This window comes from Gouania willdenowi, chromosome 10 (assembly GCF_900634775.1).
Source record: "Gouania willdenowi chromosome 10, fGouWil2.1, whole genome shotgun sequence".
Classification (NCBI taxonomy): domain Eukaryota; kingdom Metazoa; phylum Chordata; class Actinopteri; order Blenniiformes; family Gobiesocidae; genus Gouania; species Gouania willdenowi.
This window is the reverse complement of record NC_041053.1, coordinates 30,073,123-30,098,944: the sequence shown is the minus strand read 5'-3', so window position 1 is coordinate 30,098,944 and position 25,822 is coordinate 30,073,123. Positions and strand designations below refer to the sequence as shown.

General features: G+C 37.9%; 2 protein-coding genes across 2 annotated transcripts; both read right to left on the bottom strand.

Annotated features, from left to right (window-relative positions):
* Positions 1–690: 690 nt before the first annotated feature.
* On the bottom strand, positions 691–10,721 carry sash3 (SAM and SH3 domain containing 3). Its single transcript, XM_028459153.1, has 8 exons — positions 10,309–10,721; positions 6,893–6,985; positions 4,864–4,998; positions 4,193–4,328; positions 3,635–3,795; positions 2,713–2,925; positions 1,760–1,904; positions 691–1,275 (listed from the first exon to the last, which is right to left on the bottom strand). The coding sequence occupies exons 1-8, from the start codon at positions 10,363–10,365 to the stop codon at positions 1,061–1,063; spliced, it is 1,155 nt and encodes a 384-aa protein (XP_028314954.1). The 5' UTR covers positions 10,366–10,721; the 3' UTR covers positions 691–1,060.
* Positions 10,722–11,553: 832 nt separating this feature from the next.
* Positions 11,554–25,177, bottom strand: xpnpep2 (X-prolyl aminopeptidase (aminopeptidase P) 2, membrane-bound). The gene is made up of 21 exons (XM_028459151.1): positions 25,009–25,177; positions 23,973–24,034; positions 23,635–23,745; positions 23,504–23,567; positions 22,504–22,608; positions 21,736–21,822; positions 21,465–21,608; positions 20,095–20,196; positions 19,660–19,741; positions 19,373–19,574; positions 17,637–17,726; positions 17,411–17,520; positions 17,253–17,330; positions 16,118–16,189; positions 15,967–16,027; positions 15,118–15,187; positions 14,904–15,008; positions 13,480–13,539; positions 13,186–13,262; positions 12,999–13,088; positions 11,554–11,929 (listed from the first exon to the last, which is right to left on the bottom strand). Exons 1-21 carry the CDS (start codon positions 25,058–25,060, stop codon positions 11,717–11,719), a joined length of 2,037 nt encoding a protein of 678 aa, XP_028314952.1. The 5' UTR covers positions 25,061–25,177; the 3' UTR covers positions 11,554–11,716.
* Positions 25,178–25,822: the final 645 nt, after the last annotated feature.

The following is a 25,822-nucleotide window of genomic DNA, read 5'->3' as shown; positions in this document are numbered from 1 at the left end:
CGAGTTTAACACATGTGGTATATGAACTATTGAATGATGAATTCCCGTCGATCATTCCCATAATATGTGACGCCACACTCTGCACAACGTTCAGGTTTTTCTTACCGGTAATTACGCATCAAAAACACTATCCACCACTTATTTGATTCTCATGTCCTTCATTTATTTTGAAACACATGAGGAATAAAAACAGGTCGATTTTATTCTCCTGAGATGAGGCCTAGGACTCATGAACTCTCGTAACAGTGCGGCAGTGAAGGACAGCACTTACAGAGCAGAGCAAGTTAAGAGCTTTTTTAACTTCTTCTTGACATGGTGTGTTCTTAAGTAGGCGATAGTCTGTCGACTGGAAGGTAGAAAATCCCATCTGTGGACAAATAAACTGGATAGAACTAAACACACGAGATAACTGAGAGGTTTTTGAATGGTGAGCACCTTTTATAGGAGGTGGGAGGGTCTCCCAGCAGACTGTCGTGCTTCACCAGCCAATCAGGATTGGCATAGTGAAATAGAGTGCTTCTAAGGAATGTAAACAGAGGTCACATCCCATAGTGAGACATCTCATGAAATATTATGAAACAGAACACCTATGAGTGTATCCACCTTGTGGTTTCGCTGCTACGCTGCCTGACAGATTATCTTTCCAGCAGTGTTTGAAGCAGCTGAACAAACAGGAAACGCACCCATGACTGTTGTGTGTCATCAATGTGTATTTTATTTACAACGCCTTCCCATAATAATGTCTAACAGTGAACAGTGTAAAAGAATGAAATATAATTTACATCAATGTTCTTGTTACAAATAAAATGCAGTTAAAATAGTTAAGACAAAGTAAGACAACTTCTCATTTGTGAGTTGTATCATTAGATATTTGTGAGCAACAGAAGTTAGACTGATATAGCTGGAAGTTCCAAAGGCTAAACATGATAAGATGAAGTCTGCTCCTCGTGCAGTATTTCAATCCATTGCTCTTTACAGGCAGCACTCCTGCTTTTGCAAGAGATGAAAAAGACTTAAGTCTGTATTCATACAGTCCCAGAAAACCTTGAGGATTTTTCCATTAGGACTCCACGTTCACTGTCAGCTCCTCCAACTGTTCCAATACAGCCTCCATCTCCTTCTCCATCTCCTGCTCCCCTTCATCTACCTTCATGCTCTCCTCCGTCTTCAGCGTCAGGTTCTCCGAGCCCTCAAAGCAGCCAGAGTCTCTCGGTTCCACAGCAGATCCTCCAGATTGATTCTCTTTAAGACATTCTGGCTCTGATTCCTCCTCAGCTAAGGGCACAGCAAAGATTAGTTAATATTATATATATAAAATCCTTAAAAGATCCATTACATTTGTCTTTATGAACTTAGTGTGTGAGGTCCATATGTGTTTGTTGTGCTGTGATAACAGCTTTGAATTATGTTGTAATGCTTCTTCACAAAGATACAGAGATTAAAAACTCAGTAAGTACAAAAGTGTGCATGGTGTAAATCTGCTGTAAAAATGTCACAAGATGCTAAAAGGTGTTAACCTTGCTAATATGAGCATAAAGCAGCTCTATCAGCAGATTTGGGCACAACACAACTTTCTGACTGTTCGTCACACTTTAGTTATTTGCTGATGTGTTTGTTCATAGATCCTCTACAATCTATAGATGAGGTGATGAAAGTCGAATCCCTGAATCCTGTGCAACAATCAGACTTTTATTGGTCTACGTTGTCAGTGTGAAATGATTCCTGGATTTCATGTGTTTATCACAGCTGGTGAACCTACAGTCTCTGAGCAGTTCGGTGGCGTTCAGGATCTTGGTGCGTTGTTCCGGGTCAGTGATGTTTAGCTCATTCAAGTGAGACTCCTTAACTCCTGCAAAGTCCTCCAGACTCTGGAAACCGTGCATGGACAGCAGTGAACTCAGCTCCTGAAACACGACAGAGTGGTTGTTCACTCCTTCATCGTCTGTTCCGTTATGTCCTGTACTGTACTGTACTGTACATAGGTGTCTACTGGTCTCTAGTCTTTAGTCATAGTCTTTTGACTACAATGCAAGTTAGTTTTTATTTCCTCCTTACTTATTATTTCTTGTTACTTTCAACCTTTTTAAAAGCCACCTGTGGACAGGTGTTGAAGACTAGCACATGTGTTAACACACTCAAAACAATATACACCTGGGTAACTAATGTATTTGTGATGTCCATATGAAAAAAAGACTCAAAAAAACTTGTCCAAAATTAGTCCACTACTATTTCAGTTATAGTCTAGTTTTCATTAACTTGACTACATGACATCAACATTTTGGTCGACGAATATATAAAACACAAGAGCTTCAGCATTTTTTTTTCTTTTTTTAAGACTGAATTTCCATTTTTCAACCTGATATGGAATGGTATTAATTATTATTATTATTTGTAAATACACAGACAGATTTGATGTGATCAATGCGTAAGACCACCATCACATGAGTTCTGATTGGATTTCGTTCCGTGTGACAACATTCTTTTAGTTTATTAGTTATATATTGATATAGTTTTAGTTGTCACGCATTTTTTTTTAAACAAGTCATAGTCTAGTTATTGTCACTTAAAAAAAAATGCAACTTGTGACAAAAATATAGTCAGCAAAATGAACACTGATGCATGGTTACATCAGGTGCAAAGTGGGAACTCCCTGGACAAACACAATCTGTCAGTGCATTGACTAATTTAAAGATAATTTGGTCTTTGTCTCACTGTCAGGCCGATGCTGTCCAGGACCTCATCCAGGGTCTTGGGTTTGGACCTGGCTCTGTGGTTACTTAGACTAGAGCACCGCATCTTGGTCGGAGGGCTTTGGTCAGGCAGTAGGTTGACGTAGATGAACTTAAAGGAGCCCACACGGTTGTTGAGCTTCCCTGTCCAGGTTCCTACAGGAGGCTTCTCGATAATGTGGATAATGTCGCCTTTCTGGAAGGGAGATACGATGCATGAAGCCGAGACTGAGGCGGTTGTTGGCAAAGAACGTTAAAACAGAGAACAAGACTTGACAGAAAATGAAAGAATAGCACATCAATTCATACAGCTGAAGTCATAGACTGTGCCCAGAAAGCAAAATTCTTCTGGTCCATATCTGGCTCAGTGGGCCCACACCTGGCATGCTAATCCGGCCCACATATCACATGAAACGATGTCCATAACCAAGCTATCACAATGCCAGAAGTCAGCTAAGAACAGACCAAATAGATATGGTACCTTATGCAGTACATGGGCCACCTTAGGCTCACATCCAGATTAGTTGATGCTAACTTGCAATAATTCAGCCAAAACTGGCCCAAATTGGTTTCAAGATATTTACCCACATTTACAGCATCATATGTGGGCCAATTTTGGCTCACATTTATTTTGTACGGGCCAGAATCATTGCAAGATATGGCCCACATCCATATGCTATCTGGGTGGTGATAAAATTGTCTTCCACAGAATAAAATGTGGCCTGTTATCTACATTCCTGACTCAAGAAAGTTTAGTCATCTGAAAAAAAAATAAAATGACAAATGAGTACTCATTTGTCAAGGTAATATTTTTGTGTGGACTGCAGTATGACTAATCGTGTGTTCTGAATCAAAATGCCTTAAAGGTATCTAAAAATTCATGACGTTGTCCTTGAAAGACTAACCTGGAGCTTCAGGGACTCCACATCATATGGACTAGGTGTGAAGTCTGTGTGGACCAGAGCGCGGCCACAGAACGGCCCGGTATACGAGACGCCACTCTCCTCCAGTCGGGTCATGCTGTCCCTCTGACAGTAACCGCTGTCCAGACTCTGTCTATCGCTGCCTGTAGAGAGCAGAGGAAGGAGATGAAATCCTAGAAAGCTCTGAAAGACTTCTGAATATTGTGAGTAGATTATTGATAACTTAGGTCACAGCCCTATTTAGTGTTTTTAAGGCAGGAATTTAAAAGTACCCACATTTTTTAAAAACTCAATCTTTTTTCCAAAGTAGACACATGACGAACTACAAAAAAACCTATATTTCCCTCTAACTGTTTTCTAAAAAAAAGACCAAGTAATACATTCTGAACAATTGCACTTAGTTTACATTTTGGTTTTTTTCACTTGTGTAAGAAACTTGTTTAATGACTGGGAAAAAGGACATTTTAGAAAACTTAAAGAAGACATCTTGCAAAAAATCTGACTGTGTGTAGGCTTTGAAAAGCTGATGTTTGGACTCACTGCCAGACAGCTGGCGGCTGATGGGGCAGAGAATTGTGTCTTCAGACTCTGAGGAGCAAGCGGACGTTCTCTGTCCTGCTGTCAGGTCTGGGAGCCAGTCCGGGGATTTGGGAGACAGATCCTCACCAAAGTCAGCCTGGAGACGCACCAGGACAACAGGACAGGTGAAAAAATCAGAGCCGAACCATCAGAAATCTTTAGTTATAATGACTGAAACATATATTTACTGAGGTTTGAGGAGCAAATAAAACATTATAGTTCATCCAGCGTCTATAGAGATTGCTTTATGTTACCTTTGCTTACATCAGCATGGAGGACAATCCTGAAGTTTTTCAATCTTAAACATATTTTCCTCCCTTTAACAACCTTTGACATGTTTAAAAAAACAGTGGTCAGAATTGAATGGCTCCTCATTTGATGTGACTGCATGCATATCTATGGTGTTGTAGTTAAATCTTACAGTATCAAAACTGCAGTACCTGGGTTGGCCACGAGACGGAGACATTGTAAACTGTTTGTAAAGTGTCATAGACTGAGCATGAACAGTAACTGTTTAAATATCTGTGAGGTGGACTTAATGATTGTTTCCAAATGTATAAATACATAATGGCTACATGTTTTTAGCTCCATATCTGGCAGTTAGCCGTAAATGAAGTTAGTTAGAGTGTTACCCCTTCTTCAGCAAGAGCTTTCTGCACCATCTTAGACGTTTTGCGTGTCATCGTGCGTGAGATGATTGTATGCCACTTCTTCCCCAGTTTGCTGCTACTTTTCACAGCTTCTTCTGCAGTGACACCATCTGCAGCCTGGAAGACAACAACAGGATCAACCATTTCAACAATTTGCCTGTCAAAAGACATTCAAAACATTGACGCTGTCATGTTGGCATCGTGACAGATTCAGAAAAACCAAAGCGCTGAAAAAAGGAGACCACTTGTTTGAATTCTCGCTCAGGGTGGCAAAACCATACAAACAATTTTTTTCAAGCGCTGCAGATTCTGTAGGAACCAAGCTTATATTCTAACCCACCCTACAGCTAACCACAATAGCATCCTCACTCATGCACATTTACAATGAGAGTGTTGCCTAAGTCATCTGCAGCACTGTTGGAATATATAAACAAAATGTAATGATTTCTGTTTTAAGAAATTGTCATTTAAAAATTGTTTTGTGAACTTTGCAAAAAATGTCACTGTAATTGTAAATTTTCTAATGTAATTTTGATGGATTTTCACTCATTTCAGATACATTTTACTGCACCAAGGGTGGAGCATTATTTAAATTTGAGGGAGTTATATTTTTCTTCTCTCTTCCCTCTGTTAACAAAGAGAACACTGGATGCCTCTATGTTGGCTAACTATAGACCAATCAGCAACTTTCCATTCATGGCCAATATCATTGAAAAGGTGGTCTTCAACCAACTGAGACAATTCTTAACATTCAACAAAATATTTGATACATTTCAGTCAGGATTTTGTTCTCATCACATTACAGAAACTGCTCTTATCAAAGTGATCAATGACATAAGGTAGAAGGCAAGGCAAGGCAAATTTATTTGTATAGCGCATTTCATACACAAGGCAACTCAATGTGCTTTACATGATAAAACATTCAATTGTTTAAAATCAATAAGAACATTTAAAATCATCAGTAAAATCAATTCAAATCATCAACAAACACATTACATCAACAACATGACCAAAAATCTCTCTCTCAATCATATGCAGTAGAGAAAAAAAGTGTCTTTAACTTTGATTTAAAAATGTTCACATGTGATGCTGACTTCAGCTCTGCTGGAAGTTTGTTCCACTTCTTTGCAGCATAACAACGAAAAACAGTGTCACCATGTTTACTGTGAGCTCTGGTCTCCACTATCTGACCTGTGTTCATAGATCTGAGAGACCTGCTGGGTTCATACCTGACTAACATCTCACTGATGTATTCTGGACTGAAAATAAAGAGTCTTTCTCGGCTTCACTTAACTGTCTTTTTTTTTGACCTAACATGTTTTGTCTGTATGTGCCTGTACCTGTCATCTAAGTATCTAACACTTGAGTTTATTTCATGCTTAAAACTTACATACATGAGGAAAATGACATAAATAGTAACTCACAGTAATTTGGATAAGTAACTTTAATCTGATTTCTGGTTTGGAAATAGTAACACTATTACTGAAAAAAGTGGTCATATATTAGAGTAACATGTTACTAGGTAACCAAGTTACTGGCCGCTTTGCATTGGACATAAGCGGACATGGTTAAAAAAAAAAAACCAAAACAAAGGCCAAAGAACTTGAGGTTTGATTTAAATAAAATAAATACACACAAATATGCACTCAGAGACACAGTAGAGGACATCCTGTGTGCACGCTGCAGTAGCTGTGTTATGTGCCACACTTCTCCTTCCTACTTCCTCTCTTCTTCTACACATCTATATGCTCTCTCATGGTCTCCCAGCTCACTGAGTGCTGCTGAAAAGTGATTAATGGGTTCTCTGAACTCACATCTGCTCACATGAGCAGCAGTGAGTTAAATCAGGAAACATAAAGCCGGCGCTTCTGCAACAGTCACAACCGACAACAGTCGAGGCTCCTGCAGTGCAGCAACTTAAATGAGGAACATGTGATAATTTATCTGTAGGAACCTAAATACAATACAAATACCATTATTTTTTTTAACTTCTACTTAAAACTGTACTCACATGTTCCTCCAAGCAGAACTCCTTCTCTGAAACAGGAGAGGTGGGTTTGTGCTTCATGAAGTCCTTGAAGCTGCTGGATCTCTGCAGGGTGATCTACAAACAACCAACAGCTTCAGTTACTTCAAGACGCACAAGACAGTCAAAACTGAAGAGATAAAATTAAAAAAAACAAAGAATAGCTGGCCAAACTGTGTTTTTAGAGCAAGGCTGATTGAACAGATTTGTGCTTTTCGCCTCTAAGGTGTGAACAGGATGAATTTACCTAGAATGGCTGATAAAGAGCAACTGTTTTTTCCTTCTTATAGCTCTCACCGATATTGAGATATATCATCAATGTGGGTCCTTTACTTTAAACACTATTGAACAATGAATCACAAAACATCAACTATCAGAGTTCTAATGGTTGATGTTTTGTGATTCAGATTACATGTCTAAATAATTCTACAGTTTTTTTTCCAGGAGAAGTGGCTAATGCAGTATTTTAAAAATAAATGTAAAACATCCTAGAACTTGCTTACATGTTCTTGCAGGATGTTTCTATAACCTTTTACATCATTTTGTCTTGAGTGTTTCTCTGAACAAAGCAACCAATCTGAAAAAATGTCCTGATGATTTGATCACAATCATCCTATCTTTTAAACTTTTCTTTGTCTTCACAAACAAAGTTCACCATCAGCAGAAGTTTACAGTCTATTCTGAGGCTGACTGGGAGCCATTGTAAAGATTTTGAAATTGGAGTAATGTGCTCTGACCTCATTTAAAAGGTTAAACCCAAACTGCAGCGTTCTTTTTTTTCTTCTATTCTTTCTATTTGTCTGCACATGCTGTCAAAGGTTAACACTACTAGAAGTGCAATCTTTGTAACACAGCAAAGCATGTTTTGTTTTGTTAAATAAATGAATTTATTTTATTGCATAATTGTGACCATCACCAGCCCTCCCTAAGGAAGCTTTATTAAAGGGAGAATGTCAAAAGAGAAGGCAGTGTTACACCTAAGTGAGGAGGTGGGAGGTGGGGAACGGAACAGGGAGGAGAGACTCGAGGTGGGAAATGGAAAAGGTGGGGAAGAGTTGATTATTTTAAAGTGAGAGTGAGATGTCAAGTTGTAGTTGTGTATATTGTGCTTATTGTGTACTCGAGCCATTCTGGTGACAAGTGTGAAGCTTAGGTATAATGGTGGTGGCCATGGACAAAGGAAAGGAGTGAGTGGTAATACCTAAAAAAGGTATATGGGATCAACATGTCTAAGTTTAAGCCCAGTACGAGTTTTATCCCACAGCCCATGGCATGCCAGTGCATCGTAGACCAATGTATGTGCAAAAACCGCGACTGCAAACCCAAGCGCTGCCCCGGAAACTGCAGCGTTCTGAACCAGCCGTAGCTGTTTGATGCTCACTTAGGGGATTCCTGTCATTGCAATAGTCTGGAGATAAAAGCATGGAGCAGCTTCTCCTGATCTTTCTGAGTCATTAGGGGTGGCCAACTCCAGTCCTCGAGAGCCGGATTCCTGATAGTTTTAGATGTGTCCCTGCTCCAACACACCTGAATCAACTGAATGGCACGTTTTCAGCTTTTGCAGAGCTTGATGACAACACATTAGTTTCAACCAAGTGTGTTGGAGCAGGGACACATCTAAAACTATCAGGAATCCGGCTCTCTCGAGGACTGCAGTTGGCCACCCCTGCTAAACCTTTCACTCTGGAGATGTTCTTTAGGTGGTTGAAGCTGTTTTTGTGATTGATTTAATCTGACTGCTGAATGTCAGATCTTATCAGAACATCGAGGTTTCAAACTTTGTCTTTACCTTTTAAAGATTGAAACTCATGATTTAGTTGAAGGTAATTTTCAGTCATCCAGCAGTTTATCTTTTCTAAGCAGTCACACAACACCTACCTGTGTGACTGCTGAACCCAGACGACTATGGGACCATAGTCATCGGTTCAGTGACAGATACAGTTGTGTGTCATCTGAGTAGCTCTGATAATCAATTTTACAGTTCTGTAGAATTTGTCTTAAAAGAAGCATATAAATGCTAAACAGAAGGGGTCCAAGACCAGAGCCCTGAGGAACCCCACAGGAAAGTTTCCAATGCTTACAAATCAAGCACTTTTCCATTTATTTCAACCCACTGTGCAACAAAATGTTGTGGTTCATGGTGTCAAATGCAGCACTTAGATCCAATAGAATGCGAGCAGACGATTTTTCTGAATCAGTATTCAACCTTATGTCAGTGATCACTTTGTGTTGTTTCTATGCTGTGATGAAAACGAAAGCCTGACTTAAATTGATGAAATATTCTGTTGAAGGTTAAGAATTGACTCATTTGATTGAAGACCACCATCTCAATGATCTTGGCCAGGTTTGGTGATTGATCTATAGTTAATCAGTGTGATCCTGATTGGAATGAGCAGTTGGTAAGTTGATTATCTGACACTAATTCATCACAATTGACACAACAGTTCTAAAGAAATCTCAAGGCATCGTTTCAAGGCAACAAGTTAATGGACTTAGCTGCTTAATAGTTTCATTTATCGTCCACTGTAATAAACTCTGACATGGTGTTTGAGTCATCTCTCAGTGGTTAAAGCTTTTTGTTATTTTGCTGGTTTATGCTGATGTTAAAAACAGTTTGGTGTTCAAGTTAGTTAACCACACAACACCCACTAACTACTTTTATAGTGCTGTTTAACCAGCAGTATCACGAAGTGACTGTTATCTTTCAGTTTTCAATCATGTGAACATTTGTGTAGAAATAGTCAAAATAATATTCTCATTTTTCCTTTTTTACCCAATTTTATCTGTATAATTTACTGCCTTAAATGTTGTGAAATGGATTTTGATCTAATGGGAAAATTTGTAAGAACTGCATTATGTATATTGTTGTGTGGTTTCATTGCTCATCTTCCTATTTCTGAAATTTAATTTAATCATCTATCATTTACAGTATCCCAGGATGCAAATTTAACGACTGGCCAGGGATTGCACATGAAAAGTAGAATCTTTGGTTACTTATGGCTTTTATACAGTCTTTTTGTTAATGAATGAGCATTGTCCCTCATAAATAAATGAAAACTAAACCTTTTTAACACTTTTCTTCAAAAAATTAAGTCAAAGTAGTTGGTCTCAATGTGGTTTCTACAATGAAAAATGGCAACAAATTGTGATTGAGAACATAGAAGCCTCGTCAGGGTCAAACCACATGCAGGACTGAAATAGACAATTGTTAATCTGTGTTGAGGCGGATAGAAAATTCCCTGTCTAGAATTTTGTTTGAGTGTTACAATGTGTTTGTGCGATGTCTATGTCATTTCCTAAAGGTTTACACCGACCGCATCTGAAGTTTTTCCTTTTAAAACTCATTATGCTTTTTTTTAAAATCCAAACCTCTCCCCAAAATAAAGTAACAAACAGCTCACCTTCTTCTTTTGCCCTGATTCTTTGTCTGCAGCGTTGGACGGCCTTCGCCTCAGCATCTTTGTTCTTCAGAAGAAAAACACTGTGAAAAAGCTGCACCGGTTTAATTCTGCGAGGGTTTTTCTGTCACTACTTTTAGACGCTTTTAAAAAAGAAAAGCACAGAGGAGGTGCTCTGAGCGGTGGAGCAGAAATCAGGAAGTTGCATGCACTTCTGAAACAGAAGAGGTGAACCCATTTTCTAACATGCCGAACAGTTTGTCGTAAACGTGTGCGGCAAACTCACAAAATATTCAAAATGAAGTCATCACACATTAAACAAAACCTGCACTGAAATAATTACATTTAATATCAAATCATTTTGGTGACTTCTGTCGTTAAAATTTGAGAAAATCTGCACGTTTTTATGTATTTGGAAATGGTAAAAAATGCTTGGCCATTCACACTTTATAGCAGTGGTTCTCAATTTTTTTTCTGTTTGAAGAGTGAACATTTTTCAGCCACTGTGTCACTTTGTTGAGTAAAAACTTATTTTTAAACTCATGTACCAAACTCATATCTGACAAAAGACTGAAGACTACTGTAAATCTAAACCAAAACTGCTCAACATGGAAATGACAAACTTGCACTGAAGAGAGATAATGAGTCAAACAGCAAAAAAAACAAGGTTGGGGGCCTATAAATTCAGAGAGGGAAGTTCACATTTAGTGAGTCGAGCTCAGCTTGTTGCTTTGGTTCAGCGGGAACCACATGATGACAAAATTATAACTTCCTGTCAGTCAGCTGCAGGTTTGTGTGTTGAAGACCTGAAGGAGAAGAAGAAACATTCAGTGAAGCCTTTTCTCTGAGAATGTCTGTGAGCTCTGAGAGAGTTTGTCACACTTTGTTTAAAATGTTGTACATAAGGCCAATATTATACTGTCATTAGCATGAATAAGGTGTCATGAAGGCTGTCATTAAGTGTCTTTTGCTAAATTATGACACCTTTGGAGCTATGTTGGCATTTTTTGGATTCTAGTGGGCCTTCTTGACACCTCATTCATGCTAATGACAGGTGTCACGACTGCATAATGTTAGCCAGAACTTAGAAAAAGAAAAAGAAAAAAAAGAAGAAGAAAAAGAAAAAGAAAAAAGAAAGAAAAAGAAAAAAAGAAAAAGAAAAAGAAAAAGAAAAAGAAAAAAGAAAAAGAAGAAAAAGAAAAAGAAAAAGAAGAAGAAGAAGAAGAAGACATTCACACAATGAAGATGTTTCAAAGTAAAAGTTTGAGTTTAATTACACCAAACATCATTAAAAAAAACAACAATTCACAGTACATCATACATTAAACCACACATTTGATTTCATTAAATTAACTTAAAATTCTTCCAGTTCAACATGAGAGACCAGCACGTCTGCTGTAAATGGACCAGATTAGAATGCTTCGATAACGTTATGAAGCACAGTGATGCCAAGGAGGAAGATGGTCAGTGAGGACGAAAAGGTGGTGGTGGCAGAAGATCCTGAGTGGATGAAGGGTTCTGTGTTGGTGAGCACCCACTTCTTCTCCTCATGGAGTCCCTGTGAGTCCAGCTCAGGAACCAGCAGCCTCCTAATGGTTTCATAGTATCTATTGAGCCACTGGAGCTGCAGAGGGTGATCACAGTACATAACAAGAGTGAAACACATGAACAGTACATACATGTACAGTGAAAATATGAAATCAAACCCTCTCTAATCTCCAGTATTCAGTCACAGTGTTTTCAACATTCTATTACAGATTCCAAACTTTTCACCTATAAAAACATCTGTGTTTACAAGCATTTCAGAATAAATTTAACTTTTTATCATCTTTTCTTCTTTCTTTAAAATGGTTCCTTACTTTAATATTTACTCACTTTGTTTCTACTTGACACAGTAAATGGAGCTGGCAGTGTGTTGAAGGTGTTTTAGCATTAGCATTAGACCCCAGTTTAAAAAGCATTCCCAGCATATTAAATTATTAATCACTTTAAAATTTGAACGTTCTTCCAAAGTGCACGTATCAACATCATGGCTGAGCTTTCAATGAGTGAATGCTTATCTTATTGATCTCGCTCATCTTCCAAACCAGAAGAAAAAAGCCGAGGCCAGGAAAGAATATAAAGATTACAGAGGCAGGTTCATCCTTTGGATATTTTTCCTGCCCTGGACTTAATATTATTTTACCTTTAAAAAAGGTAAAATTGAAAAAAAAGATAATCATAAAAGATGTTCCTCACCAAAAACTGTATTCTATTAGACATGTTTTTAAACCCTAGAATTTGATTTGTAGGAGGAAAGTTGATGGACATTTTATGGTAAATTTAACAAAAAAGCTCATTTCAATTGATATTCATTACCTAAAATTATTCAAATCAGAAATAGTCATTTAATATTATTTTAACAAGGTGAAAAGAAACGCTGACAAATAATACATGCATGATTAAAAATTAAAAGTTAAAAAAAAAAGCAAATGGCAAACCAAAAAGATGATTATATTAACATAAGAACAAGAACAAGTATTACATATCAAATAAGGATGAATCCTGAATAATCACAATTAAATACATGTGCAAAAATACATGCAAATAGAACACAAATATACAAGAATAGACAAGTATTATATTTTTGGATGTACGAACGTTTATGTCGTGACTAACAGATAGAGATGTAAAGAACAATCTGATCTTCTCACCTGTTCTGAGCTGAGGAGGGAGGTGTCGATCAGTTTTCTGTCGTAGGGAACCAGTGACACCGTGTCAAAGGTCAAATAGTTATGACCATACTGAGAGGAAAAAAAATAAAAATGTATGCATCATGTGATTTTTTCAAAGCAGTAAATAATAGTTGTCCTGATTCAAGTGTGGATAGTTTGTTCTTACCTTTGTATCCACTGGTACGATCACAACAACGTCTTCAATCCGAATCCCAAAATCATTTTCCTTGTAAAAGCCAGGCTCTATAAGCACAAGATGGACATGTTGGTTTTTATGTAAGTCACAGCAAAACTGGCTAAAGGAAGTTTGAATTTGATCACATATGGGGTAAATAAAGCTTTACAGCATTTAAATCTGTGTATTTCTAATCATACCTTCAACAATAAACTGTCTAACAATTTGTTTGTTTGAAATGAAAAATATTTAAGAAGAAAAAAGAAAAGAAAGTGTCGAGCTCACCGATGGATGTGAACATTCCGGCTCTGAAAGGGATGTTGTTGCTCTGAAATCCCACCGGCCCTGTCCACACATGACGGAGAGTAATTCACATTATTTTACATCACTTAAAATAATCTGAGAGGAAATACAGTGACAAAACAATGTTTGAAGCAGGGATTTTATCTGCAGCCAGTTTAATTTTCAGTCTTATGACTAAATTGCAACTTAGTTTCGGTCAAAACTTTGTCATCACTCCTATATCAGTTATAGTGTAGTTTTATTTTAGTCAGCTAAAAGACATTAAGATTATAAATGTCATCTGTTATCTAAATCTGTTGTAAATATAGTCGACAAAAATATACAGGATAATAAATGTATGTTTTTTTTTTTTAAAGATTCAATTACCATTGATCAACCTGCTATGGGATGGTATTAATGTTTGTAATACACAGACAGATTTGATGTGATCAATGCGTATGACATGATCACATGAGTTCTGATTGAATTTCATCTCATGTGACAAAATCATAGTTTTGTTTTTATTAGTCGACAAAAATATAAGTATAATTTGACATAGTTTTCGTCTAACATGTTTTTTTTTATAAAATACTCATAGTCTGATTATTGTCAATTATAAACATGTAGTTGACAAAATAAAAACTGTCTGCATTATGGTAAAGCAATGCTCTCTAAGAACCTTTTTTTGTTTAGAAAATGAACATCTGCTCACATGTGAAACTATATCCTGTGCACTGTTGACAACCACAAATATTTTTGTGTAAATCAGCATTAACCTTCCTATTATCCTCAAATATTACTACAGTTTTTACCTTTGGGGTCAATTTGACCTCAGGGATATTTGCCTCCAGAAAATATATTTCCGAACATTGTTGACCAGGTTTTTGTGTCAGGCACTTTGTTTATTTGTTGAATACATAAATAATTCCTTGATAATGAAACCTTGACCTGTTCTCTAGCGCCACCAACAGGCTAGACTTCTAGATTAGAATGATTTTATCTTGACTAGTTTTCATCCAAATCTTCGCACAATTACTGACATCATTGACCACAAGAATATGAACCCTATTGATCGTGGTGATGATATTAGCTTTCCTGCAGCGCCACCATCAGGTCAAACATTGAATGGGGTCAAATTGACCCCAAGGATAACAGGACGGTTAAAAGAGCAACTTCATACCATAATGTTATATATACTGTATATAATATAATATTGAACAGTAACCTGGTTCCGCTGGAGATTTCAGAGATTTTTCTGTCACTAAATGCTTGTTCATGTGGCTCTTGTTGGATTCTTTCTTTCTTACTATAGATTTTTTTTTTTTGTTAAACACTTTGAGATTGCTTTGTTGTAATTTGCGCTATATAAATAAAGTTCAACTGAATTGAATTAATTTGAACCAAAGTCAAGAACAGCAGGCTCGTACACTCATGAACACCAAAGTAGTTTCCCACGCCATGCCCGGTGCCATGTCCGTAGTTTAGGCCAAGCTCCCACAGTGCACGTCGACCAAGCATCTCCATGTTCACCCCTGTGTAGAGAACAAAGAGCTGGAGTCACACACATTAATAGAGCTTTACTCCAATGCTCATAGTGGGGAAAGAACATCCTCTACTGGTGAAATAGTGAATAAAACTAACCTCTTGTTCCTGTGGGGAAAATGGTTCGAGAAATCTCAATGTTTCCCATGAGCACTCGTGTAAAGGCCTCCTATTGATAATAAAATATAGTCAGTTATTCAAATACAGAATGTCAGTAGAGAGAAACTCATTATTTAGAATAATATGAGGTCCAGAAGAGCCCTGCATGTTTAAATGTGACCTTGCTTCAACACACCTGAATGTAATAATAATAATAATAATAATACATTTTATTTAAAAGCGCCTTTCAAAACACCCAAGGACACTGTACAGGGCAGTGATTAAAATGAATGTAATGATTGTAATCAGGCAGATAAGCAGAAAGCCTGATAATAAGCTACATTTTACAATCAGCAGCGTAAAATAGTAGATTGAAGCTCAACAGACACAGAATGAAAGACCTTGTGTAATAACTAAGAAGTCATTTTTATCACAGTGACACACACACAGAAAGAAGATCACACACAATTAATGCAAACTTTAGAAAACGCACTTTGGTAACACTTTACTTGAAGTTTACATAAGGCTGACGTTATGCTGTCATTATCATCAATAAGGTGTCATTAAGTGTGCATCTGTAAAAATGTGTTGAATAAATTATGAATACACTAGTAATTCCATTTCATTTAACAAAGTGAATCAGAAGTAAACCAATTTTAATTTTCAGCCAATTTTAAAAAAATAAATAAAATAAAATATACATATATATATAGTATTTCTATCCTTCTTCTAATTCATGACTTATTTATAATCATGTATGCAAAATTATTATCAAAAAGAATGCTCTTAAAATACATGCACAGATTTAGTAATTTAGTAGATTTAGTAGATAATGTCCACTGTAATCACCTTTTGCAATGCTGTAGGATTTCCCCAGTGAACCGTCCGAGTGATGTCAGTGGTCCCATCTCTAGTCCGAAGGAGGTAGTCATGGTTACGCTTATCAAACACATGCAACATGAAGTGAAACTTGACATGTCATCATTGTGGTTCTACTCACAGATATTGACCTCCCGAGTCCACCAGGTACATCTCATCAACAGTCAGCTTCCTGCTGGTGTCGTTGGTGGGGCTACAGCACAGAAATACAAATGACAGCCGCACACAGGGACCAGCTATAAAAATACAAAACAGGAGGTCCTAAAACCAGTGCTCTAAATCAGTGCTTCCCCAACATTTTGTGCCCAAGGCACACCAAAGGACAAGTAAAAAGCTGAAGGCACACTTACTGTGCAAAACAGCCTTTATGACATGTGTTATCACTCATATCATGTACAATATCTGTAAATGGTAAATGTGCATAATTATTTACTAATGCCAAAGAAAATGTGTTTCAATAAATGTATGGTTGTCACAAAATCCCACAGCACACTCGGACTTGCCTCACGGCACACCAGTGTGCCGCGGCGCACCGTTTGGGAACCAGTGCTCTAAACTACGGTTTTGTTTTGTACATTTTACTAGCAGTGAAATACTTGGGAAGTGGATTAGGGCCAATTTTAATGGGGGAAATAATTTTGGGCAAATCAAAAATAAAGTTGAAATTTCAAAAATAAACTCAAAGTACAATATTGTGATGAAAGTCAAAGATTTGCTAAAGTCAAATCTATGGAGTAGATTAGGGCTAATTCGCCAAATACGACAACAGTTTCCATCAAAACTGAACGTAATCTGTTTCCGTAGCTCCTCAATAGCCACAGAAGGGACTGAATGCTTGACATTTTCCAAACACATTAAGTTTTTGGCAAGATCTCTTCAAAGTCCTTAAAGAGATTACAATGTTGTGTTTATGAGCTAAAAGAGGAAGAATCTTTGTTATTATACCCAACTTTGAAGGATGGTTTAATGCTTTCATCGATAGACTGCCACAATCTGCTGTTTGTTGTTATACGGTGAATTGGCCCTCGTCAGCTTTCGTCGGTTTGACTTCATTGGCAGACCTTCAACTTTAATCTTGACGTTATATTTCAACTTTATTCTCGAAATTTCAACTTACATTTCGACTTCAGTCTCAACAATTTTAATTAATTCTTGATTTGCCCAAAATTATTTTCTCCATCAAAATTAGCCTTAATCTGCTTCAGTAAAATACATACTTGAAACAAGAAATGAAGCAAAGTCTAAGAGGTTCTCACCTGTAATGTGCCAGAGCAGCATTGGGTCCACTTGCAGAGATGGTCTCGAAGCTTGGGCCTCGGTTGTCCTTCTGTTTGCTGGAAAGTTTTCAACATTTGCCTTGAGCTTCAAACAAAGCGATTAGATCCATATTTCATAAAAACACGTTGACGCTCACCTTCGAGCATGGTTGACATATTCTGCTGCAGAGAGCTCTGTCTCTTTTCCATTTGGCACGACCTTTTCCAACCACATCAGCAGCTGGACGACGGCTACGGCATCTCTGATCTGCACAGAGAAGCCCTCCCAGTCTGAATCAATCCTCACACTACGAGCAAGTATTGATGCATATGAAAAGGTCAGACTTCATCTGGTGCTCATGTTTGCGGGTGTGGAGAACTTACGTGAGCATCCCTCAGAATTCGCTGCTCTGTCTCGTCTTTCACAGCTTTAGCCATCAGCACAGGAGAGTAGGTGCTCGTCATCAGTTTGTCCTTCATAACAAAAGTTAAAAAAAAGTAAATCAATTATTAATATAAAAAAGAGTCTTTTACCTCTAGAGTTTTAATCACAATGCAAATGGAAGCATATTCACTTCACTGCCCTACCAGTAGATAGAGTGAGTCTTTAAAAAGCCTAAAAGATAAGCCTATGTAATATCAGCATCTCCTACATTTTAATGTACTACAAAAAAAGTTAGATCAAAACTTTGAGTTTTGATCCAAATCATGGTCAAATCTGGTGCAAATTAGTTGTTTTTATTGCTTGGGATATTTGGGTTTGTTGAGCAAAACTTTACATATGTTGTGTGTCTGAATTAAACTCTTTACACATTTGCAAGTAAAACCACAGAGGACTTGCAGCTTGTCTTTTGACTTCACAACTTTAAAAATGATGCTATTGGTGTAGAGATCTGTACATGCAGGTTTTTTTTGTCACTCAATGTATCAAAGTTGGAGAGGTATCAGTGCCTCAGAATACACAAATTCAATAAAACGCCACAATATTTGCAGGGCTTACAGTTTTCTCAGTGCCTTTATCATATGATGACTGTTGTTTTAATCTGAAATGAAGATCCTGCAATTTTCGCATCTGTCATGTCAATACATGACAGATGCGAAAATTGTCAGTGCCTTTCATGCTTTACATATCATTTAAACATGGAAGTACAAACTAGGGCACAACAATGTAAAAATAACTTGTTTTCTCGCCTATAATCTGCGACTCTTTGAGATCAAACTGCTCTGTATTTGACACCTTGATATTTTTTGTCAAGATGGTGTTAAATTTGCGGTTCACCTCATTTGGAGACATGATCGGAAGCCCTGGTTGCATGATGGAGTCCAGTCAAAGCATGATGATTTTATATATATATATATAAAGATTTATTATAAAACTAAATGAAAAAGAGTACAAAAGAAGAAGTGTCCCATCCTGTTGGGAGGAAAGGCAGCCAGGTACCACAACGCAGGATGGTCAAAAAGCTCTGGCCAGAGGAAAAAGCAAGATTGCCTAAAAAAGTCCTTCACACACACATTTCTACACAGTTAAACCCTCCTACCCCCGACAGATAAGAAACTTGGAGATGGCGCCATTGGTATCGGAGCGATAGCCAGGTGCGCAGATGAGCGTAGGCATGTGTGCGTGTGTTGGGTCTGTGTGTGTGTGTGTGTGTGCGTGTGTGTGTGTGTGTGTGTGTGACCTCCAAGAGCATGAGACAGCAGAAATGGAAAATTACAAGGCATTAAGTTGAATAAGGTCTATGAGCAAATATATGAGTAAACATATGAGTAAATATAATTAACCAAATTGGCCTTCACAATGGCAATATATGATATAAATCTCAATATTTATAACTCAGAGACTTTATTCTTTTTCTCCTCTAAGATACAGTACATGTGAGTGAGTTTTGTAGTGTGGCATGTTTAGGGAAAAGTCTGGGTTAGGACTCAGTGATCCATAAAACTGTGCAGTATTTTAATACAAAATAAGCTATAAAATGAAAATGTATTGTTATAGGCGGTATTGTAATTTTCTTTATTGCCAAAATAGAAATCTTGATATATTTATTTTGAATTTCGATATTATGCCCAGCCCTACCCTGAACCCAAATGCTCCAAAAGGTTAAAACATAGCATACCTGTGGTGTAATGATCTCATAAAGAGCGTAGTTTGTGTACTCTGTGCCAATCCACACTTTGACCCCAGGAGTAGCCACATACTGCTTCACGTGGTCGAGGACACTGTCATAGCTCTTCAGCTGCACACAGAGGGCCCCGTCACATGAGGCGTTCAGGTACTCTTTCAGATCATCAGTCACTCGATTCATGTGAACAAAGAGCCTGATTGGACAGCACAATCACAGTCTTTTCACACAGAATGCAGAAGATGTGACTATTAAAATGATTTGCTGAAACACGTGTTTACCAGATCTCATCCATGGTGAGTAGTGTGTAGGAGTAGAAAAAGGGGTTGTATGGGATGTCGTTGCCTCGCATGTTGAACAGCCCTGAAAGACACCAGTGTGTGTGTGACTTTGAGCTGCAGCGTGCACAGTCTTTCTCATCTGTAGTCCAGAGGCGCTGTTGGTCTTTATTGCTTCACCTAATGTGAAGCGATACTTGATGTTCATGTGTAGGATGCTGGAAAAACGACTGCTTACTCCAACCAGGTAAAATGGTTACTTGGTTTTTATCCTGCCTGTGGCTTATTTAATAACCCATCATCCATCCATCCATCCATCCATCCATCCATCCATATTCACATCCTAATTCACATTTACATCTTGCCCCTATTGCTAAGATAATTAGTTCCCTCTCTATATAAAACACATGCACTTGAAGTATAAATGAAGTCGCATACAGGCACTTTCATCCAGCGCTGACAACAGAAGAGCTGTGGGCTCGTATAAATCCTCCTTCATCTGAGTTCGTATATCGTCCACTTTTATCTGCCACGACCTTTCTGAAAAACACAAATATTTCACAGAAAGTCTTAAACAAACAAACATCATTCATCATCCACTGTGATGAACTTGTGGTATTAAAAAAAAGAAAAAAACACAAAGAGATGCTTCAGGATGAGTGTTGATCATTATTGCTGTTAGTGGGTTCCTTCTTGTAATGGACGACTTGATTTTTCCTTTTCCTGTCAGCACTCTGAACAGCTTGCTGTTAATGCAGCATCTGCTGACTGCTTCCTAAAATATCTTCATCTTCAAACAGCCCCTGGTGCTCGCAGAGCTCTCTCACCTGATGTGGAGCTGCAGGACTATTACCTGTTTTTTCAACTTTGAAAAAGGAAAAATGTGTCTTGATTTCGTCCATTTCAGACGAAAAATCGGTTGTCGTAAGCTGAAAATCGGTGGTCATACATACATCTCAAACTGCGACGAAAGATTAAGCGACTATACATATCCAGCAGTGCCAGATATTTTGAGAGATTATCGCAGAGTGAGTCTGTTTCTCTCAGACTCTATGATGCATGCCGGCAAAAAAACAATAGGAATACATCGGAATTATGTCAATATCACTACGTCCACTTGGATACATGCCATCATAGGTGCTATTTTGAAACAAAGACGGAAAAGTTTTATGTAGGACTTGATGTTTCTTCAAGAGATTAAAGAAGAAAGACTTCAAAAGTGAAGAAAGACTTCAACTGGTAAGAAGTTGCACAGGAGTTGCACCTCGCCGGTGAGCTATCATTAGCTTAGCAAGCGAACACACAAGCAACAGCAGTGTTATTCAGTCAATCATTTATCCAAACAAAATTTTGTCACTATTTATCTTTTTCAACACCTTCCTAGTTGCTGAAGTTGTCACACATGCTGCATCCCTGCAGACCCAATATGGAAAAACTACTTCACCCACAACCCAGTGGAAGTGGATCTTAGGCATAGGTTTGTGATTTGGAACAGAGCTACTGAAGCATGCATGCATGCTTGATTAGTTTTATTATGAGTTTATCTATTGACTCTATTTGACTTTCCTGCTTCCCCATAAAGACTGATGAAGCCCATGAGCATCCAGATAGCCGTCTTCGTCATTCAGAGGCTTTCAGTCTCCATTCACGAGTGTGTGATTTGTCAGTCAGCTGTAAAAACCTTAAATGAAATGTTTTATGGCCGTGAGTTGATGTTCAGTGATTGCTCACTGTCCTGTTTGCAGGTATTTATCAGATGATTTGGCTCCAAAGAGACTGTAGTTTGTGTGCACACGGAGAAAACTCACGTATGACTCGGTCGGGCAGGCGTGTCAGGCTGTCTGGACGGATGGACGGCCTGTCCTTCCACACACGGTCCACCAGGTTTATAGGGATGGACCTCAGGCTGCGGTTGCTGAACTCCAGGTTCAGGCTGTAATCGTTATGCGTTTCTAATGGAGGAAATGGTCGATGATTGCACACAAAGAACTGTATCACATCATCTGTTGGCTCATTAATACTTTTCATCTTATATTTTATTTGATTTTGCCTGGACTTAAAGAGGTAGAGGAGACTCACTGAGGGAGAAAAGGAAAGGATCAAAGCCGATCTCACCGCCTGGTGGAACCTCAGCAATGAGCCACTCTGCAACACTGCCAATGGAAACTGGACACAGATGATTATTGTTTTTAGCATTATTATTAATGATAATGTTGCAATACTTTTAATGCAAAGTTGGGATGCAAAGTAACAAGTATACTATCTTTGTAGGAGGAAACATGAAAATTATCAAAAGGTTAAAGAAAACAAAGGTTAAAACAATTTACACACCTTTAATCATAAGTGTATACTTCCACCCACTCCCTTTCGAACACAAAAACTATGTGTACGCAGTAAAATAAATATTTTATTTTATTTGTTTTGTTTTGTTTTTATTTTTTATCTGGAGAGAAGCCATCTGCATCAAATCTGTTGTATATTGCAATATTGTTTCTTGTGTTATTACATTTGCAATTTGTTCAAAATAAAATAGTATATCTACAGTATATTTATCTAAAGAGTTAGGGTGGTATAATATTTAACATTTTAGGAGATTGCAGCACACACACTTTCGTAAAATCTGTTGGAAATTGTTTCTTATATATAGTCTTAACGCGGCTAATTTACATTATCTGCAGCACATCAGTTATTGGTAATAATCATTAGAACGAAAAATCAAAAATCAAAGCTCTGAGATTTTAAACTTTGTGCTACAATTACACATCCACAGTTGGCCTATTTTATTTATTTATTTCATTTTTATTTTAATGACCTCTAATTGTAAGTAAAGTGACAGTAAATTCCTACAGTCAGTCTCCAGGTCCCAATTGCAATCCATCTGTCGCTCTGCTTGAACCCAGTATCGGCTGTCTGTCCATAGAGATGCTTTGGTCTGCGTGACAACAACACTGCCTGAGAGGGGAGACAGCACAACATCAATATTAAGGGTGACAGTTTTACATCAACATAAAGCTTTTAAACTGACATAAAGGCTGTAAACAACAGCCATTAGTCATGTCAATGGACAAACAATATAACCGAGTAGTTAATATAATTATTTTCCACACATCATTAGTTTCAAACAGAGAAATAGGCAATTGACCCAGAGATCCCCCCTTAAAAATTAATAAAAACACACATAAAAAAAATATTGAATACATAATTCACAATATTAAGACTGTTTATTGCCTATAGTGCACAAAGTACAAAGTAATGAGAATTACTTAAGAGTTTTATCTGTGAGCCACAGGGAACAGGGATGATAACACTGGGTTATTGTTTGTGATGATTTGCTATTATTGCTGTTTGAGTCTGGAGTTCATATTTTCGACTTCAGTGTGAGGGTGTACTTCACGTTTTGCCAATGGGCGGAAGAATATTTCTGTTAAATTTCAACAGGAACTTAAGCAAGGAAACATTAGGTATATTCCAAAAAAATACATTTTTCATGGGAGTTGTTGATTGAAATCACCTGGACACACACATATATGATCTTTTTTAAAACATATATATATATATATACTGGTTTAGAAAATATATTTCAGCAAAATCTAAAATATCAGCATGAGTTACAAAAAAGTACTTTCAATTTTTAGTTAACGCCAACAAACATCATTCATTTTTTGAATACTCCCAAAATTCCAGACCTTAAGTTCCCGTTCAAGTTTACCATAAATATTCTGTCCCTTCCAACCCTATGTATTGCATATCATTTTACATTGTTAAGTACTGAAATTATGAATAAAACATTGCTTTTCCACTGTATAAACCAAGTGATGGAGGAGGAAAATGGAGGAAATCAAAGCACCTGCAGAGCCTGTAAAACCAGTCATGAAGGCCACCCTTGCATCACGTGGTGCAATGTACTCGCTCTGAGAGGGAAACACACACTGTCACATTGTGCCTGCACGCAGCGGCAGTGATGGGTGGGAGATATACCAGGTGAGCATCTGTTCCAGGGATAATGTAAGCAGATATATTCATGGGAAGCATGTGCTCTCGCAGCTCCTGCAGCCTGATTGTGGTGTTCACAGCCGTGCTGGGAAGATACTGCAACACACGGACACACACGTACACATGGCCCACAGGGTCAGTTTAATAAAACCCAGTGAGCAGCTGACTCATCTATTTTGTATCTCCCTCTGTAATCATTAACCAACGAGAATGAGCAGAAACGTGTTGCATAACAAACAGAAAACCGATGGAGGAATTCTCTACGATTAGTTTAAGTTTAACCTCATTTGTCTAATGGAATGATGTGATTGTGCTGATCTCACCGGTGGAGTCACAGAGCAGTTCCTCTCAGTTCTCTCTGATGTGGCAGCGCCAATTGTGTTGACTGAAATGAAAAACACTGTAAGTCAAACATCTTCCAGAAGAGACATAAAGCCAAGGTCTTTTCAGAGCTTAAAAAAACCTATTAAATGCACTGCAATAGTATTCTAAATGAAAACAAATGAATTAGAAAAAGTGGTGAAATCAGTTTGTACAATTATCTATACTATAATGCAAGAAAGGTCTGCGTGTGTGCATGCGTGCATGTTTGTGGAGCAAATATCTCCCCACCACACATCAGGTATCCATAATAAAAATATACTAAATGAGTAAAATAAAACAAAAAACTAAATATTTATACAAAAAGTATGCAAAATGACAACAGAAATGTACAAAACTACACTAAAAAAGATATAAAAATACACAAAATGACTCCAGAATCACACTACAATGCCAACAAAAACAATATTTATACAAAAAAATGCACAAAAAGACAACAGAAAGATACAAAAATACACATAATAATGACAAAAAATATACATTACAGATAAATACATCAAATGAAAAAAATATATAAATGAGTAAAAAAAACAAACACATTTATCATGTGCATGTCACATAGAATTAAACCAGGGAAATCGCACATGCTATTTTATTTTGCACCCGCAAATATACCCCTTTATAACACTACAGAGTAAAGAGTATGTACAACTCTTTGTAAATCCAACCTTCAAACACATACTCATTTGGCCATAATTGACAACTCTACTTAAGCCCCCACTATATAAATACATACTTCCAATGAGCACTGTGCTAGTATTGACTACTGCACTAAAAAGTAAAGTACAGTAATGGTATTTAATAGAAGCTCCAAACGAGCACAAAAACATCCTAATGCAGTGTTTAACCATAAAATCAAAGTAAAGCCACAGCTGTTCAAATGACCTAATTTCCTGTTTTACATGCTTTCACATTGCCTATAACCGGCACAAACAATCAGTCCAGTCACAAAGCATTAGTTGGAACTTTGCTTCTCACCTGTCAGTGCAGCAACTGACAGAGCCAGCAGCCAGCCGCCATTGGAAGGCATCCTAGCACCACGGGTCCGTTACATCCAAGTGACTGGCGAGTCGATATGCATGCAGCGTATTTGAGAAAGCATGTGTGGGTGTCTTGTGAGAGTAGGTGTGTGCTTATAAGTGCATGAATGTCTATCTCGCGTCTCTCCTTCACTCCACTCCCCCTCCTCTTCCTCTGCCACTGCTGACAATCTCACTACGACTCTCTGATAATGAAATCTGCGCAATGGTTTCACTGTGGGTAAGAAATAACCGACTGTCTCCTGGGCATTAAATATGTGTCATGCCATATGCCACGTTGATAATCTGTTCATGTCTTCTGCCTTGACAGACCCAGTCTTCTGTTACACTGTGATCCAGTTTAGAAACTAATGAGTATATACCTATCTACCTATAAAAGCAAGAAAGTTCTGTGTGTGTGTGTGTGTGTGTGTGTGTGTGTGTGTTTGCGGAGCAAATATTTCCCCGGCAAACCTGAAACTTGAACGGCTTCCAAATATCACGAGTGTGTGCATCCGTTATTTTGGAGTAATTTGGTCATTTCAAAATATTATTTTTATTTAATTTTGTCCAGGCGGCACATTCATGTTCACCCAGAATTGAAACCTTTTGACCTCAGCGTGAGGGGGCGCTAGCACACCATCACACCATATTTCACTGCACAGCGCCACTCCAGTGCGTGCTAGAGCCAATCGCAGTGGCGAGCTAGAGTCACGTGTGCGGCCAGAGCCAATTGCTCACTGAAGACCTGGAGTAGCACCAGACCTGCACAT